This window comes from Tursiops truncatus, chromosome 4 (genome assembly GCF_011762595.2).
Source record: "Tursiops truncatus isolate mTurTru1 chromosome 4, mTurTru1.mat.Y, whole genome shotgun sequence".
NCBI lineage: Eukaryota > Metazoa > Chordata > Mammalia > Artiodactyla > Delphinidae > Tursiops > Tursiops truncatus.
In genome coordinates, this window is record NC_047037.1 from 138,705,437 (window position 1) to 138,725,051 (window position 19,615).

A 19,615-nucleotide genomic window follows, 5' to 3' on the forward strand; every position below is an offset into this window, starting at 1 on the left:
AAAAATTTTTAAAAATGTAAACTTCTAAGTTTAGGGGATATAGTAAGTTTTAGGTTGATGAACAATAGACCTTTAATTTTATTTTTTCCCAGAAAGTAGCATTTCATTTCTTTGAATTAAAAAAAAAAAGCAGTCTGTGAGAGTCTGTGAAGATGCCAACAACGAACTGTCAACATGGGTTAAAGTTTGAAACCACGGCAAGAAACAAGCATTTCGCATCCAGGAAGTCACCTAATGTCAGGGCCAGCAGGCGGTCCTGATGTGGTCCTGGATCTGCTCTGCAGACGCTCGGTATCACTGAATCTAAGTAGGCAAATGGGCTTGCCTGGAAAGTAAATGGAAGGAAGGAATGATGGAAAAGATGGAGGGAAGAAGGGAAGGAGAGAAGGAAGGAGAGAAGGAAGGAAAGAGGGAGGGACAGAAGGACAGAAGGAGGCAGAATAGGAAAGAAATTTCTGAACATGTTCTCAGATGGCAATGGCTGACACCAGCCTAGGCTGGTGGCTTAAAGGGGAGCCTGTAGAGAGTATTAAGGGAGTGGAAGTATTTGTACAGTCTGCTACCTTGGCAACTGAGCAGCTCCGGTCATTCGACCAAGTTTTCTGGTCAATGCTAAACCTCTGACATGAGACCTAAGAGAGGCTGGAATGGGGAGTTGGGGGGGGGGGCTTTCTAAGGTGTACTATGTAAGGGTCATGGGAAGGAGAACACAATTCATACTATTTAAGAATAAGTGCTCTGCTAGGATAAGCCACATGGAAAATAATATAAACTGAGAGGAAGAAAAAGAAAGATTTCAGAGGAACATCACTTACTCTTGACTCATTTTCTCTGGGTGCAGAGGAGTGAGTCAGAGGAACAGACACTAAGATGGTCTACTGCACATTTAGATACTGGTTATGGTGGTGGCAGGACAGGTCCCTGAGGACAGGATGCACAGACTTCTCCTGGTCCAACCTTCCTGCCTCCAGTGAGCTGGGGCTGACGGTGGGACTCTAGAGTAGGGGTCTGCAAACTTTTTCTGGAAAAAGCCAGATGGTGAGTCGTTCCAGCTTTGCTGGCCCTACCATCTCTGTTGTCACTACTCAACTCTGCCATCATGGCATGAAACAGCCATGGACTAAACGCACATGGTGTGCATGGCTGTGTTCCAATAAAACTTTATAGATAAATACAGCAGTGGGCTGGATTTGTCCCGTGGGTCATAGTTTTCTGACCCCTAGTCCAGCTAGAGGACCAGGTGTCGTTGGGAGGCAAAGAGCAGAGCATATGAAAGGGCTTAGAATACCTGGCCAGCCCCTCATTAAAACTCAGACCTGCTGCATCTTCTGTGTCTCTCCCCTCTATCCTGGGGAAGTCAGACTCTCAGAATCCTGGCTGGTTTATTAACTTGGGGCCTTGATTCAGCCCTGGTGTTTGCAAACACAAGCACCCCTAGGAAGGAGGACCCAGCAATCAATAGGAGACAAGAGAAGTAGACATCGAAATAAAGGCAGACCACCTTTTCTTTTTTATTTCACTTAGACAAAATGCAAAGAGTGTCTCATTAACTTAAAAAATAAACAAAAAAGAAAACCAAATTGATTCCCCCCACCCCTTCACTGACGGCACTCATCCTAAGTAACAACAGAAGGAGGTCAAATCAAGGACCCAATTTCTAATGGGAAAGAAAGGTGTGCAAACATGACTAACGTTTCCCCCGGTCCCCAAATCAAGGTTCCTTTTAAATTCACAAAGAAGGTAATTTTTTTTTCCTGTTTTCTTTCTTGAATCTTGTGTGATAGAACTTCCAGTCAGAAGGTTGAATGTGTCCCCCATGCACATTGTAGAAAATCAGTAAAAATGCAATAGCCCGTGAAGATCATAAAACTGGACTTCTTTCCCAAAAAGTCAGATGCCCAGGCAGATGGAGCTCACACTCAGACAGAAAAAAAGCAGGAGAGTCTTTGCACTGTCTGTGGTTTTTTTCAGTATTTTCTCTCTCTCTCTCTCTTTTTTTTTAATATATTTTGGCAATTTTCTTTCATTATAAATATTGGAATTCTGTAAAAAAAAGGTAGCTTTGATTGAATTTTTTAAACCGTATTTACAACCGCTGTCCAGTCATGCCGTTGGTTATACCAGGGTGTAGGACTTGGTGTAGGGATTGCTGCCTTTCAAATGGCCCCGAGAGTCCAGCAGGGATTCCTGGGAGCTGCTCATCTTGGCTGCCTGTCCCAGCTCCACCCCCTCCCGCTGAGGTAATGTGGCCACGGCCCCCTGCTGCCACTGCTGTCCGTCCCTCGTGGAGGCCGTGGAGGAGGCAGCCTCCATGGGGATGGGCTCGAGGACCGGGGGGCGTTTCAGGGTCCGACTTTTCTGGGGCTCCAAGCATGCCTGCCCTAAACTCGGGTCCCTGCTGGCGCCTGGACCACTTCGATTCAACAAGAAGTCCATTCGAAGGTATGGAGGCAAGTGGATGAGGTCACCTGCAAGGAAACACAGAGGGTTAGGTGGGCTCTTCACTTGGTCAGCAGGTGCTGGCTGGCCCTGTGCCCATGCGATGGGCCACTCGGGGTATTATAGGTGGGAATGTCTCCACACCTGGGTACGCTTCCCGAGACCCCTGGTCAGAGCCCCTGCAAAGGCATCATCCTCAGGCCTCCTCCACCAGGCACAGGGAGAGCTGGCTTTCCTATGACTTGTTCACTTAAGCTCTTAAATGTTATACTTTCACCAGAGAAGTAGAGGTAACAAGATTCTTGGAAACCCCACCACGGGAAACACCAGAGGCAACCGCACATGTGGGGTATAAACGGTGATGGGCTGAACCCTGGATGCAGTGGATAGTGGTCGGGAGAGTGCAGAGTTTGAGGAGGGAGACAGGGATGCAGAGCAAAGAATGATGGAGTCTCAGCACTTCCACAGAATTGTGTGACCTTGGCCGTCACTTCTGTGATTGCTTTTGGTGGAATCCTTACCAGGCTTTGCCTGCCTGCTAAACTGCTTGTGTCTCTTTCGGTCAGTGCCGTGTAGACAAAGAGGAACAGCTTAGACCGAGTATCAGGGTTTCTACTTCCTTCTCAGGATCACTCATTTGGCTTCTATGATGCCAGGGAAATGCACCCTCTTCAAGAGAATCCACTGTGGGGAGAGAGGTTAGTGGACAGAATCCATTCCCCCCCCCCCCCGCCCCGCCCCAACGCAGAGGCCACCTGTCCTCTGGGCTGCTCCCAGCACTGCCTGACACGACAGGTTTCCGTGATGACAAACCCCACCTGATGTGGGATTTCTCAATGAGGAGTTTGCTCAGGGCTTCCCCATCACCCGGCTGCAGAGTCCTCAGCAGTGCACCACAGCAGAGGGTCTTCCTGCCCACCCCTTCCTTCCCTTCCTCCTGTCACAGGATTCACACCTGTGTCTTGGTCTGTGGGCCCTCCTTGCCTGCTTCTGCTGTAATGGAGCAGGACCCTGTTTCTGGAACAGACACCAGCCATGTCCTCCACCTGCTTCTTGTTTGCAGAAAAACTTTAGCCTCCTAGGCCCTCCCCAAGTTCTAAAGAATAAATTTAATCAGAGAAATAAGAAGATGCAGAAACAAAGGACAATAGTCAAGGAAGACAAAATAACAATAGTTTAGTCATTAAACAAAGTCAAGGATCTTTAGTTCCTCCTCAAGGTCTATAGAGAACATTCTGAGCCACATCCTTTGAGCTGTTCTGTAGATACTGAAACCCCACTAGTTGGAAGGAGTTAACTGCATGCTGCCCACCAGCAGGAAATCCCAGACCGGTTGAAACCAGAAGGTTGATGATGTTGACTCCCAATTACCTCACCACCAACCAATCAGAAGAATGTCTGTGAATTGATCATGACCCCCACCACCCTCTCCTCAGCACGTAGCCCCTTTTTCTTTTCCCTATAAAATTTCTGAGCAAAGCCTGAGAATGGGGAGTTGGTTCTTTGGGACATGAGTCCACCTTTTCCACAGGACTGCCAGCTTCCTCAATAAAGCTGTCTCTCCTTTTACCCAACATCTGTTTCTCAGTGTTGGATTATTGAGCAATGAGTGGCTGAACCTGAATTCAGTAATACTGCTCCCTCTTTTTATCTTTATTCTTTACAAGAATCCCCCCACCCCCCATCCCCACCACCAAATCCCTTGCATGTCTAATCTGTTTTGGCATCTGATTCTTGGAAAACCTGAACTGGCACAGCTGCCATCACCATCAACTACAGCAATTGTTCTTTTGAAGTTCAACTGTGACCTCTATTTGCCACATTCCATGGTTTCTTCTTGGTCCTCACCCTACTTGTACCACCTACAACATTTTGTGCTGTTGATCTTTTTGTTTTTGAAACTCTCAGCTTCCACAGCACTTTGCTCTCCCAGAGCTCTTCCTACATCTCTGACTGCGACTTGTTACTCTCCTTTCCTGGACCCTGTCCTCCATCCACCCTCTAAGACAGGGTTTTCCCAGAGCCCTGTGCTCAGCCCTCTCTTGGAGGCTCAGCACTCACCTCATCTCGTTATAGCTCACATCCATCTTTTCCATTTTGCTCTCTTTCCTGAGTTCTAGACTTGAATTTCACATGCTTTGCTAGATATTTCCACATGAATGTCCATCACGAACTTTATTTATATTTATTTATTTTTTAAACATCTTTATTGGAGTATAATTGCTTTACCATGTTGTAATAGTTTCTGCTTTATAACAAAGTGAATCAGCTATGTGTATACATATATCCCCAAATCCCCTCCCTCTTGCGTCTCCCTCCCACCCTCCCTAGCCCACCCCTCTAGGTGGTCACAAAGCGCCGAGCTGATTTCCCTGTGCTATGCGGCTGCTTCCCACTAGCTATCTATTTTACATTTGGTAGTGTATATATGTCCATGCCACTCTCTCACTTGATCCCAGCTTACCCTTCCCCCTCCCTGTGTCCTCAAGTTCATTCTCTATGTCTGCATCTTTATTCCTGTCCTGCCCCTAGGTTTGTTAGAACCTTTAAAAATTTTTTTTATTTTTTAGATTCCATATATATGTGTTAGCATACAGTATTTGTTTTTCACTTTCTGACTTACTTCACTCTGTGAAGTACAGACTCTGGGTCCATCCACCTCACTACAAATAACTCAGTTTCATTTCTTTTTATGGCTGAGTAATATTCCATTGTATATATGTGCCACGTCTTCTTTATCTATTCATCTGTCGATGGACACTTAGGTTGTTCCATGTTCTGGCTATTGTAAATAGTGTTGCAGGGAACACTGTGGTACATGACTCTTTTTGAATTATGGTTTTCTCAGGGTATATGCCCAGCAGTGGGATTGCTGGGTCATATGGTAGTTCTATTTTTAGTTTTTTAAGGAACCTCCATATTGTTCTCCATAGTGGCTATATCAATTTAAATTCCCACAAAGAGTGCAAGAGGGTTCCCTTTTCTCCACACCCTCTCCAGTATTTATTGTTTGTAGATTTTTTGATGATGGCCATTCTGACTGGTGTGAGGTGATACCTCATTCAGACTACAAAGCTACAGTAAACAAGACAGTATGGTACTGGCACAAAAAAAGAAATACAGATCAATGGAACAGGATACAAAGCCCAGAGATAAACCGACGCATATATGGTTACCTTATCTTTGATAAAGGAGGCAAGAATATACAATGGAGAAAAGACATCCTCTTCAATAAGTGGTGCTGGGAAAACTGGACAGCTACATGTAAAAGAATGAAATTAGAACACTCCCCGACACCATATACAAAAATAAACTCAAAATGGATTAAAGACCTAAATGTAAAGCCAGACACTATAAAACTCTTAGAGGAAAACATAGGCAGAACACTCTAAGACATAAATCACAGCAAGATTCTTTTTGACCCACCTCCTAGAGAAGTGGAAATAAAAACAAAAATAAACAAATGGGACCTAATGAAACTTAAAAGCCTTTGCACAGCAAAGGAAACCATAAACAAGATGAAAAGACAACCCTCAGAATGGGAGAAAATATTTGCAAATGATGTAACTGACAAAGGACTAATCTCCAAAATATACAAGCAGCTCACGCAGCTCAATATCAAACAACAAACAACCCAATCCAAAAATGGGCAGAAGACCTAAATAGACATTTCTCCAGTGAAGATATACAGACTGCCAACAAACACATGAAAGGATGCTCAGCATCACTAATCATTAGAGAAATGCACATCACGAATTTTAAAAGCCACAGTCTACAAACCCAGTTCATGAAGGCCAGCCCCTAGTCCCAAACTCATCCCCAAATGCCACTTTCTCTTTCGTGCCCACACTTTTTGTATGTCATCCTCATCTTCCCAGAAATTGATACTTGAAATCTCAGAGCCCTCATTGACACCTCCTTCTCCAGGTTAATTCTACTTGCAAAATATCTCTTGACTCCCTTTTGCTCCCATCATTATGACACTGGTTCAAGTCTTCAATACATCTTGTGGGACCCCTAAATGCATGAACACAATTAGAGCCCAGTCACTAGACACACTTTGCAAACTACATCGCCCAGGTTTGAGCTGGACTGAAGCCCAGACCTGACCTTCCAGCAGTTTTGGAATAGACATTGTTCACTGTGTAGCCTAGTGCTTCCAACTCTTCTCACTTCGAGACGCATGCAGACAAGGGGTATTTGTGCAACACACTGGGATGAATGCAGTGGGCTCTTCCTGGCCACATTGGGGACTGAGAGGCTGGCCATCTTGGCTCACATGTAAGTCCCTCATGGCAGACCTGGTGAGCAGCTCTGATTAGAAAACGGGCTGGGGGTGTGCAGTCCTGGAGCCGAGAGACTAGGTAAGAGGATGTGCAGGTGAGGGAGCCATGATGATGGCCTGAGCATCAATGGGAAGTGAAAGGGAATGAAACTGTGAGTTGTGGAACAAGCCCAAGGAGATGGCTCCAGAACTGATGGCAGGTGGGACAGTGGGAAGGAGGGGTCAGCGATGACTCCCTTCCGGGTTTCAAGCTCAGGAAACTGGGTGGACAGCAGGACTATTCATTCATTGCACAGAACTGCCTAGGAGAAAAACCATAATTTGGTGGGAAAAGATCATGGGTTTGGTTTCAGACATGCTGAGTTTGATGTGGTCGGGGACACCCCAGAGGAGATCGTTAGTGAGCATTTTATTCTTAATAACGTTATCTAAGGCATAACTCATTCCTTAACTTTCTGAATCTAAAATAACTGGCAATTCTTGTTTCTTTTGCTTCAAAATATTCCCTGCTTTCCTTATTGTTGATCATGTCTTCCTCAGCCAGCCCCTTGGTGGGATCTTGGAACCTCCTGTGCCAGGCAGGGCTGCCATTAGCTGGTGGTCGTGCTAACAAAGCAGTGAAGCTGTGTGCGGTTAGACAGTGACTTAGACCCCAGAACCTTCGAAATTCAAGTTTACTCACTGAAAGAGAATAACCATTTAAAGAGAAGGGAGAGACTACTCAATGGTATAGGAGAACTAGAAACAAAAGCAAGACAGGCTGAAAAATTACTGGAAAATGCATTTTGCACAGTTTAAATGAGCATAAGAATTTTCAAAATGCTTTGAGTTTTCTTAAGAGTCCCCCCAACCCCCCAATAAGAGAAATGATGACCTTATTTTTGGGAGATTTACCATGTTGATTTCTGAGACCTTGCATTACATTGTCATGTTACTTGGTATTTATGATGCAAGAATCCACTTAGCATTTTCCCACTGGCTTTCTCAGGATGTCTTTATCCCAAGAAGTGATGGTGACTAATTATACGTTTTCATTAATATTTTTCAGCCTGTGTTCCACTAAAACAATACCTTGGTTTTGGCTCACTGAAATCAAAGGCACTTTGATTCAACATTGGCTTCATACAGTGAACTGGATCAAAGGAAAGCCCAATAATAAATTCCTTGATGATAAATTGGCCACGACACTCTTACAGAAAGAAATGATGTAATTTCGCATTCTTGTGAAATGAGTTTTGTAACTTGATGTATCTGGACTTTAGCTTAGAAAAAATGGTGGCATGAAGTTTACCATTATAGATGCTAATGTTGAAGGTAGATATTGCTATGTGTATTAGCTTTAGTCCCGAAAAATAAAAGTATTTAATTTTAAAAAATGAAACCCTATGTCCCTAATGCCTTTTATGATGGTATTGAAAATTCTTCGTCTTCCTTTCTGGTAGTGGATGTATTCTTTAACCTTCTCTATTGGGGGTTAAATTATTTGCAAACAAATATCATGGAAAGCATTAACAGAGCTGTCATTAAAAACAAAAACTGGAACAATTCTTTTGTAGCACGAAGAATAATTTTTTGCATGTGAATCAACGCACCCTAATGGATCAGTTTTGAAATCTGTGGATTTTTATATATCCAATTTCCTAAAAGTGATTATCTGTCTTCATTCCAAGAGTCCAGATTAATTGGCTCTTTTATTTATTTACATAACTAATATTATCTTAAAAATCATTTTGTTCAAGTACTTGAGAAAATGTGGAAGGCATTTACCTCCAGGGTTCTTTTAAAATGTAGGTCAAGAGTGCCTTATGCTGTTTCTGACACCCAACTAAATCTTGAGCACTTGGCATATTTGTAATGCTTTGTCACAGATTCACAAATGACTCTCCATCCCAGCAACTCCCCTTTGAACAAACAGGGCTTATTAAATCCCTAAAAAGCAACAGCATCTTGGTCCCAGCTGGACTGCGGGATGCTCAGGTGCCAGATTGGATGGAACGAATGTGTCTGCAATCAAAAGACAAACCCATGATACCTTCAGGGTTGCCACTTTAGATGTAGTGGTCAAGGTAGCTGGAAAAGATTGGTGAGAACTGGAAATCCTTAATAATGAAAACAGCTCAGCACCACATCCCTATATACAAGGACTTCTGTGTTTGCTTATCGCAGGCCTGCTAAGCATCTCTGAATAGTCAGTATCTCCGAGAGATCCAGTTTTTCAGGCAAAGCTTGATTAAGTTGTGTGATGCTCTAATTAGCTCCTTTTGACAGTGTGTGTTTTCTGATTAGCACCCCAAGTAGCCCTTTCAACTGTGTGAATGACGTAAGTGAGCTCTCTTAATAGTTCATGCACTGACGCAGAAGAAAGCACCAGAGTGATCGGTGGGGAGCGCTGTTTATTAAAGGCACTTTATGGCCATTAAAACCCACCTCTTTTGCTAGTCCCAGTACCAGTTAGGAAACTGGATTCTCTAAGCGTCCGTCCACTTTTATGTTTTGCAGACGTCTCTACATGCCGAGACAACCATGCGCTTATGACTCCAGACAGAGAGAAATAAAATGGGAAACTATCATGACAATCTAGACACCCACGCACCTGCTTTTCTTAACCTCCCGGCCCTCCATCTGGCCGGCCGTTTCACATGGGATAAACTAAACAACGCTTCTAACGGTGGTGATTAAGAGTGGAAGTCTGGACGACATTGCCTGCATTTTAATCTGACAGGTATAAGTCTGGGCTCAGTTTCCTCACTCATAAAATGGGAACAGAGCAGAATCAACCACAGAGAGTTATTATAATGAGGGTTTAATTAGATAATGCAGGTGAAAAGTTTCCTGTCAGACATCTCCCTTTCCAGAGGGTCTGAAGTTATGGGGCTGGAGATCTGACGGGGGAACGGTTCGGTCACTCTTCTTTTACCTTAGTGTCTGTCTTTTGTGGGTTGAGTAGTGTCCCCCCAAAAGATAGGTCCATATCCCAACCCTTGGGGTCTGTGAATGTGATCTGATTTGGAGAAGGGTTTTTGTTGGTGTCATTAAGTAAAGGATCTTGAGATGAGATCACCTGAATTTAAGGTGAGCCCTAAATCCTATGACATGTGTCCTCATTAAAAAAAAAAAAAAAAGCAGAGGGAGATTTGAGACATAAAGAAGGGAGACGGCCATGTGAAGATGAGGCAGAGGTTGGAGTGATGGGGTCATGACCCAAGGAACACTTGGAGCCTCCAGAAGCTGGAAGAGAGAAGGAAGGGACTCTTCTCTAGAATTCCTGGAGGGAGCACAACCTCACGGACACGTTGATCTCGAACTTCTGTCCGCCCAGAAGAGAGAATATGTTTCTGTTGTTTTAAGGCACGTAGTTTGCGGTAATTTGGTACAGAGGCCACAGGACCCTAATACAGAGGTCCTTTCTTCCTGTCTGGGATGGGCTGGGGGTGTCACAGGAAACCTCTTTGAACATTACTCCTGTGTGGAACAGTCTCTGCTCCCATCCACCAAAGAGAGGAGGGGTTTCCTCTTTAATGATCAGTAACAGCGGCCGGCACGCTTGTGGTTTACGCTGTCCCCGCGCTGTGCCCTGAGCTCACAGCAGCCCCTCTGTGGGCTCTCCTATGAGCCATCCTTCCTTCTCTGCCAAGGCCAAGCCAGAGTCACTTCTCCCAGGTCGCCTGCTCCCTGGGGAAGTGGATAGCTGTCCAGCTGGCACCCAAAGACCCCCTCAGGGCTGGATTGGAGGTGGCTTTTCCGGATTCCCCCCAGGAGGGAGCCGAAGCCTCCTGAGTGCATCTGTCTCCACGGGCCTTCTCGGTTCCCCGCTGCCCAGCCCTCCCCAGCCCACCCTCCCAGAACACTTGACCCCCACCAGGCTCCGTGGAGCAACCCCCCCCCCACCCCGAAGTGAATCCACCCCAGCCCTCTGGAGTTTCCATTTGAAAGCGGCAGTGACCCAGGAGAAGTCGAGGGGTCTCCTTTGCTTTGAACTCCAGAGTCACCTGTGTCACGTGCGCACGCCCTTGGCATCCTGGTGTGTAAACCTGCCACTGCCCCCAACCCGGGTGGAGCCTGGCCCGGCCTGGGTGCAGATTCCAGGAAACCAGGTCCTCCAGACGGACATTGGAACTGACATCCTCAGTGATAACTTCCCCTCTTGCTTTCCTCCGGCTACCTCTCCACTTTGTCTCTCCCTCTTTCTAGTTTGGTTTCCTTTGTGCTGAACCTTTCACCCATGAAGTAGAAGGCACGGGGAGGGGGTAAAGCACAGACAGTGCAGGTGCGAGAGGGTCGGGAGATGGCTGAGTGCAGTGCAGGGGCCAGGGCACCCGTGTCGAGTGTGTGTGCATGTGTGCGTGTCTCTGTGTGTGTGCATGTGCACGTGTGATGGAAAGACAGAGATGGGAAGGAAAATCGGAGGGGAAGGCCACACACAGAAAAGGCAAGCGGAGGCACATAGGAGGAAAGGACAGAGTCAGGCAGGCGGCCCCGGGGCTCACCCTCTGAAAGCTGGGAGGGAAAGGACCTGGGGACCCCAGCACTCCCTTCCTCACCTTCCATCTGCCCTGCTCACCTGCCTGCCTGTACTTCCAGCCCTTCTAGCACCTTCCCAGACACCTAAACCCTGTGAGCTACCTCCCCAAACCCAGAGGAACCCACGGGGGCTGAGTCCCGCCTGCGCCTTGCAGGCTGTCTCCACCCACCGGCTTTTGTGGGTTTTAATTGCATGTTTGTGCATCGTCAACAGTCACCCCACTGTGCTCTGCTCCTGAGGCCAAAGCCTATGATGGCCCTTGTATCAGAGACGTGGAGGGACAGCGAGGGGTGAAGGAGGCTGGTGGGGCAAGAAAGCTCCGAGCAACTGGGCTGAGGGACTGAGCTGCTGGGCCAGCCTGGGGTCAGGTGGTGCTGAGATGGAGGGGGTTGGGCAGGGGTGAGGTGAGAGGGAGGAGGGCTGGTGGGGAGACAGAGAGACAGAGACAGAGAGAGACAAACAGAGAGATGGGGGGAGAGACAGAGACAGAGAGGGAGACAGAGAGATAGAGACAGAGAGATGGGGGAGAGAGAAAACAGAGAGGACAGAGAGAGACAGAGGGGTTCAGAGAAGCACACACCCAGAGGGAAGCAGAGGGAAATCATGAAGACACAGGACCAAGAGAGATGAAAGTGAGAGACACAGCGCCACACAGACAGAAAAGCCAAGGTCACCGAGTCACAGGATGATGGCTAAGAGGACCGGGAAGCGAGCCCTGTGGGAAGGGATGTAGGTTGTAGACCATGAGCTGGCCCTCTCTCCTCACCTGGCCTCGACAGCCCACCCGCCCCGGGCCTTGCACTCCCCGGGCATCCCCCGGCCCGTGTCTCATCAGCCCACCGCCCACAAACTGCACCCTTCACACCTGGCTGCCAGAGGAGCTCAGGCGCTGCCCTGACTCACTCCTTGAAGGACGAGAGGTGATTTAGCCTTTATTTCCATGTTATGTCTTATTATTTGACATCATGGGCCATTTCTCATCCTCCTGTCACTGCCCTCTGGGGACCTTTGGTGCCACTAATATCCCTGAAAGTTCACAGCAAATAAGTCAGCATCCATTTCTCTGTCGGTCCCTAACCACTTCGCTTCCTGGCGCCATGACAACTCCAGCCCTCCGGCCTTGAACTAGCATGGATTCCCCTGGCGATCCCACATCCATCAGAAAATACGAGCTCAAAGCTTGCTATCCTGCACCCAGGGGGCCTCCAAGCCCTGCTCTGCCCGACTGTGGGAAAACTGCTGTGTTAAACCTGCCTCTTTTTCGCTGAAAGCCAGAAGACACCCCCCTGCCTTCCTATCAGGAAAGCAAAACTTCCTGAACCTTCTCAATCTATTCAGACTCACATGCAACATTTGAATGCATTTTAGCTTTGGAAGGAAAATGGCAAAATCAATCCCGACTCCGAACAAGAACGGATCAATTCAGAAACCCTGTAATGGACCTGCAGTCTGTGAATCTGGCTCAGACAACAGTTCCCGCCTCTGGCCACGTGCACCCTGGGGAAAGAAAACCTATAGTCGAGAACAGCGGTTCTCAGCTGAGGGTGATTTTGCCCTCCAGGGGGCACGTGGCAACGTCCTATGATGCCCAGGGCAGCCTCCACCACAGAGCATCACCCAACCCCAGATATTATGCGCTGCTGTTGCAAAATCCTAGCTTACATGGTCCAAGTTCCACGCGGATCCTGATTTCACTTTACTTTTACTTGAAAACCATCAGATTCAGTCAGCATAGGGAATGGTACTCCTCTGCCTCTCCTAATCCACAAGGAATGACCTCCTCAGTTCTTTGTGGAGGAAGGTAAGGGGTGCATCCGATGGAACAGCAGTTAGATGGCCTGTGTCCGACCTGACCTGACTAGGGTGGTGGGCTCAGAGCAACGGGCAGGGTGTGAGTGAGAGAGAGCTGAGTCTTGCCTTGAAATCCTGCCTCTGCCTCAAATAGTTCTGTGAGCCCTTTGAGCTTTAGCTCTTTCCTTTAGTCAAGGGAAACGGGCCTGATAATTTCTAATGAAAACCTGTAATCCTGAAAGAGTCTTTCTTATGCTCTGAACCATCTCACCTGGGAAAACTGGTCCAGCACCTGCGAACTTGGAGGTGCCTGGAATTTGAGGATGAATAAGGGACACATGAATGCATTTTTGGGAGCCTGAAATTCCAAGGCGCATTGCAATATCCTTCTTCTTCTGGCTGGGCGATTCTTTATAGTCAGCAAATGTGAGAACACTTGCATGCTTTCACAAAAAATTTGTGCAGAATGAAAGTGAAGCAGGGTCCCTGTGGGCTTCAGTCTCCTCTGGGGACACAAGAAAAGGAACTTTCATCAACTTCTAACAAGGTTTTACATCTGTGCTTGGATGGAGCTGGATACTGATGTAAAGGTAAGAAGCCAAGGATGCTTACCTCGACTTCCAGCAATTTCAATGAAAACGACACAGACTTGAAACGACACTATGGCATCAAAGAGCTAGTTACAAAGGGGAGCGTGTAGTCCGCGCACACCCGAGGCTGACCAGATCTAACACTTTTCCAGTTTAATATTAATGTCAGAGCAGTAATGAAAACTTGTAAATGAACCCTTCTTGGTAAATGAATCTTCACTCCCAAACGGCAACCAGGAAAAACTCTAAATAAGTAATGTGAGATGGTTATCGGAAGTCCGCGTCAGTGGACTCTATTACCATTCTTGGCTCGTACTTGGGAGGCTTCATGCATTGTTAAGGGCTCGTTGTTATTGTGATCCTACTTGCTGGTGGACTTTAAAAACTACACTGAGGTATAAAGTGGGGCTTTGAGTTTGTTGTGCTCATGATTCTTCTGAAAGAGAGTAATTCTGGATAAAAAGCAGGATTGGAAAATCTGCTCAGAAGGTAGGCGAGCTGGGAACATGTTGGGGCATTTGGGGCCCCCAGTGGGGAAGGGTCCGTGAGGGTCACGTGACACCGTCAGGGACTCACACACCGAGGACCCCCAAGGAGAAGCCCTGGCTGGGGTCTTAGCCTGTTCAACTGCGAGGCTAGCAGCCCCGTGTCAATAACCCCGCTCATCTTGACTCATCCCAAGAAGGACTAGTTCACCTGGAACGAGATGATGTCAGGCAAAGGACATCTATGTTGGTGGAATTTAGGAGGCCAGAGAGTTGGGGCCTGGAGATCAGGGGGGTCATGACTGGTGGGGAAGGGGGGGCTGGCCTCTCAGAGCCTTGGGGGTCTTTACCCTGAAAGCAGTGGGAAGGCAAAGAAGGGATTTTTAACATGAGGGTGTTGACTGAATGACTTGAATTCTGGCTTGTTGCTTCCTAGTCTGGGAATAGGATGCTTGAGACCTTGGTCTCAAGGGTCCACACGGGACCACACTGAGAGATGCTGGTCCTTGCTGTATATTTTTTACCCTTTGTATATTTCCAGGACCTTCAGGTCACTTCTGGCTTGTGGTGACACCTCACTGGGCTGTGTGTGTGTGTGTGTGTGTGTGTGTGTATGTGTGTGTGTGTTTGTGTGTGTGGGAGGGGGTGTCTGTCTTCCATAAGCTGGGTTTTGCCTTGTTTCTTGGACCTCCTCAATGACCCGTCTTTGGGACACTTTGTCTGCTGTCTGTGACACTATGTGCTATTCTGATAAACAAGGAGACTGTGGGAAGTGTTGGTTTAACATACTAACACTTTGATGTCTTCAGGTAATACCTGGCACGGTATTTTTACAGGGAAGATGCTCAGTAGAGATGGGTTGAACAAACAAGTGTATGACATTTGTGTTTTGACAGGGCCCTTCTGGAGATGCAGTGGACTTTCCTTCATGGTGGTGAGCCTCTCTGCGTGTCATCCACGCACTGGAATCCAGAGCCGTCTTCTGGTCACTCAGCAGGACACAGGTGGCCATCCTGCCCCTCTGTCACAGACCCAGGTCTCCCCCTCACTTCCACCCCCTGTAGGCTCCCCAACAATGAGAGCAGAACGGCAATATGTCCACCTAGGAAAGCAGCGAGCCGCCAATGGACTCAGAAGTCAGAGAGAATGTAGTGAGAACAAAAGAGAAAATCTCCACATAGCTGCGGCCACAGTGAAACAGCCAGAGCACGTGGCAAGGTCGGAGGAAAGCTCGGCACCTGTACCCCGTGCAGGGGGGAGGAGATGGCTAGGAAAGGCAAACGCGTTCAGGGTTCCAAGCTCGGGACCCTCAGAACAAGTCCCGCCATCGCTTTCTGTGTCTGAGGGACAGCGACAAAGAACAGACTGAATTTACAGGCCGGTCCTTAAGAAGACAGAATTGCAAATGCACATCAGAAAGGTTTGGTTTTCTAGGAGGGAGTCAGAATGAGCCCATTCGAATGTTAAGGTCTACCTAGAGCTGCGTGAATACCCGGAGATGTTGCTTCATGGCCCCGGGGGGTCTTTCTGAGTTTAAATTCTGGGGGAGTGTTTGAAAGTCTGCACCTTTCAAACACAGCTTGGATGGAAGGAAACTTTCTGTGCTGTGGATGCCAAGCTCATTGCTGTCTGCCGGCCTTTATCTCTGCTCTTCCCTCCGCGTGGACCCGTTTCTCAGGGTCTCTGCCCGGGTCTCCCTGCCCGTCCACCACTGAGGTCTCAGCTCACGTCTCACTGCTTCTGAGAGGACTCCCCTGACCATCTTCTCCTAAGTACCTCCTGCCAGACTTTATCCCCTTCCTGGTTTACTTCCCTTCCCAGCGCTGACCATGATCTGAAACAATACTATTTGTTTACTTGATAAGTGTCTGTCTCCCCCCAGGAACATAAGCTCCTTCCAAGCGGGGTTTTCGTGGGTCCTGTCAGCCGTTGTATCCCCAGCTCCGAAAACAGGGCTAGGTGTGGAGTGGAAGCCAGAAAATACACACTGGAGGAAAGGCGGGGAGGCAGGGGGGGTGGGCGGGAAGGAGCAGGGCCATCTCTAGAAGGGTAAAGGCCAGGGGAACTCAAGCCTTGTGCGTGTGTGTCCGTGTGTGTGCACGTGTGCGTGCGTACATGACATGTGCACACGACAGCTGAGAACAAGGCCAGCCTTTGCAGGGGACGTGACCTGAGCAGAGGCTGGCTGGTCCTTCAGGTGGGAGCCCTGTCTCTCACTCCACTCTCTTCTCTCCCTTTAAACACACCCCCCCAGGGGAGCGTGAGGTATGTGATGAGTTGATCTTAAAATTAAAATCCTCAAACTGCTTCGTATAACTGGTTGTTCAGAGAACCAATAAGTTGGTGGCAAGCAACGGCCATTTCCAACCGGAAAACCCCCCCTGCATTCATCACGGCGGAGGAGCAGGGGGTCAGTGAGGTGCAGACGTTTAAGGCTGGGGTCCCAGCATCTCAGGGAGGAGATCAGAAGGGGTGGACACTTCCCGTGCTGCTGGCGGGGCCAGGCTGCATGAGGTTGCAGATTTGAAGCCTTAAATTGATTTAAGTAGCTTCCTGCCGTGGCATCTCTTGATCGCACAGGATAAGCATCATGAATAGAGAAGCAGTAGTAATCCAAGAACATCAGAAACTGGCTCCAGATGCTACCTGAAACCAAAAGTAGCTCTCGTAACCGAAGTACGAGAAGCCACCTTGGCCGAGAGGAAAAGAAGCTGTTAAATTTTCCAGCTATTTCTCAGAGGAATAGAGAGTTAGTTTGTTTGCTTTGTCTTTTGTTTTTAAAGATGGAAATAGTTTCTATTTAATAATTTCTAACCATTGTCATATTTGAACCAATCGGCCAATCTTGTCATCTTCACAATCATGATATATTCATTCATTCAATAACATTTATTAAACACCTGCTCTACATCAGACACAGTGTTAGGTATACACATTCAATATCATTAAGCTGGTTAAAAATATTTCTTGAACATTCGCTATGCTGCCAGATATCTGCTAGACACCAGGAGAGAAATATACAGATAACTAAGACATATTTCCTATTTTCCTGCAGCCACCATCTGGCCAAATTCATTTCGCTTAGTCCTGATTTGTAGAGAATTTAAAAGCTTGGGGCTGTAAACAGAAAAAAAAAAAAAAAAAACCTCATCAGAAAAGAACTGATGGTAAGGAGAAAGATATCCAGAGATTTGGATGACTGATAGCATCTAGAAACACAAGGGAACACAGGTAAAGACTTTGGTTTGGAAGCCCTGTTCAAGGAACTGCTAATTTTGACATAGTCTCCAGTCAGCAGGATAATAAACTGTAACTTTAGGTTTTGTGCCCTGTGTTGAATTTGGTTCCATTATAAAGGAGCAACAGAAAGGCTTCCAGAAGGATGAAATATTTTTCTAAAAGCATATGAAATGTCCAGTAATAATAATACATCATTTAGAGTGGACGAAACAATGTTTGTGGGCATTAGAATTCATAAGGATTTAAAAAGTTATTCATATCTACAGTTATAAAATCCTGTTAGTCTAAATAGCATATTATGACAATAGTACCTTACTTGTGATCTCTCAGTTGTTCTGGTGGGTCTAGGCAACAATATCATGAAAACAGTTCAAACATTTTTTTTCAACAGGAAAATCCAACATGATGAACAACAAGCCACCAAAACGATACGAACCTTTAATGATTTCAAGACCAGCACACAGAGGACATTTAACCTAGGAGCTGGTTCTACACAAGGGGAAGCATGGCACGTATCTCAGATGGAAGCGTGATGCCTATACTTAACTGGGTGATATTGATACACAAATGAGGCGGATGCTCTCAGGGAATCAATGGCCGTGGAAGGAAAATAAACCAAAGAAGGAAGAGGGGGGAGAGTAGTACATCTGCAGACCATCATTGGAGTCACCGTGGGACCCCTGACAACAAGTCAACAAGGCGACAACAGAAGCTACAACTAATGCTGCTGACGCCTGCATCAGGCGACATACAGCTTACACAAACCCCAGATGGTGGGTGTCGATGCCATGCCCATTTTACACTTGAGCCCATTTTACAGATGAGCCAACTGCAGCCCAGCGAGACTAAACAACCTGTCCACTGGCTCATTTTCTCCTCTCTCGTCTTCCTTACTCTCGAGGTTTACAGCCACAAAATGCTATGGCATTTCTCCTACATTTGCTGCATCTGCCTTGCCAATAAATGCCAACCACAAAAAGCCCTTGAATAAAAACACTGACAAATAAAGTCTTCTCCCTGAGGAGGTAGAGAGCACGGAAATAAATGAAGCTACCGTTCTTGACACGAGGTTGGTGCGGATCTTGACTCAGTTTGGAAGATGAGTTGCTGGATAGACAATTCTTATTTTATATATCTTTATGTATTTATAAAGCTCATTTCAGCTTGGCCTTATGCCATAAAGCCCAAAGGAATCGTGGGGATTTAAAATGAAGATATATTTTTGAAATAGAACCTGTAGCAGTGTTCAGAAAATGGGAAGACGAGAAATAAAACTGGATTCCACAAGAATGGATAGGCCAGTGCACAAAGTCAAGTCTACAGACAGGTACTTCAGGGTGAAAAAGAAAAAGTGATTCTTCAGAAGACAACTACAACCGGCTGCCGTGGTTCAGATCCAAACTAAAGACGTGTTTCATTTGCCCCGTACAATGGTTTGCACGTATCTGAGCAAACACTTGAAAAGTGTGAGTCGCCGTATAACACCAAAATTTCTGAAACTCGCTCACGTGGGCCCCAGTTTCCACTCGGGATCACTGGGCAGGAGGCTGCTAGAGTCCTTTTCCCCTAGACAGTCACTCAGCTCTTGAGTTCTCCATGTCACCATCCATCCCTTTACCCTGCCCCCCACCTTCTTCACTTACATGATCTGCCAGGCCCTGCAGGTCTTAGGGTTTGCAGCTCCCATCCACACACCCAGAATACTGCTCAAGGCAGACACCAAACTACTGGCCGACCTGACACTAGCCATTTACTGTCACTTTGGGTAACTCAGGGAAGCCAAGTGCCAAAGGCTGGCTCCCTGGTAAGACCGCTCTCCTTCTGAAACCCACAGCACGGCAGTGTTAAAACATCACCCCCATATCTTCGATACTCCTCATGTGGTGGCGATCTCCTTTTCTAGAATCTGGGCTCCCAGAGCTCTGGGGTTGCTTGAACAACAGAATATGGCAGAAGTGATGGGTCGGTTTTCAGGCCCAACCTTAAGGAACTGGCTATTTCCACTGTCTCTCTTGGGACAGTGGCTCTTAGAACGGAGTCACCATGACATAAGGATGCACAAGCCACCTCGTGGAGAAACCTGTGTAGGGAGGCTGCGGCCAGCATCAACCCTCCAGGTGAGTGAGCCGTTTGGAACGTGGCTCCTCTATCCATGACTGAGCTCCCCCATCGACACGGCCGGAACCGAGAGGCGTGTCCCCACGAAGCCCTGATTCAACTTCGGACTCAAGAACGAAACAAATGATCATTGTTTCGAAACAAA

The 19,615-nt window shown here is 47.1% G+C and overlaps 1 protein-coding gene across 1 annotated transcript in view; it reads right to left on the reverse strand.

Annotated features, from left to right (window-relative positions):
- Positions 1 to 211: 211 nt before the first annotated feature.
- The window catches only part of LOC141278625 (cell adhesion molecule DSCAM), a 106,836-nt gene continuing 87,432 nt past the window's right edge, over positions 212 to 19,615 (reverse strand). The window contains exon 16 of the mRNA XM_073804524.1: positions 212 to 2,468. Within this exon, the coding sequence (XP_073660625.1) occupies positions 2,116 to 2,468 (353 nt within the window). The 3' untranslated portion in view covers positions 212 to 2,115. The remainder of the gene's footprint in view (positions 2,469 to 19,615) is intronic.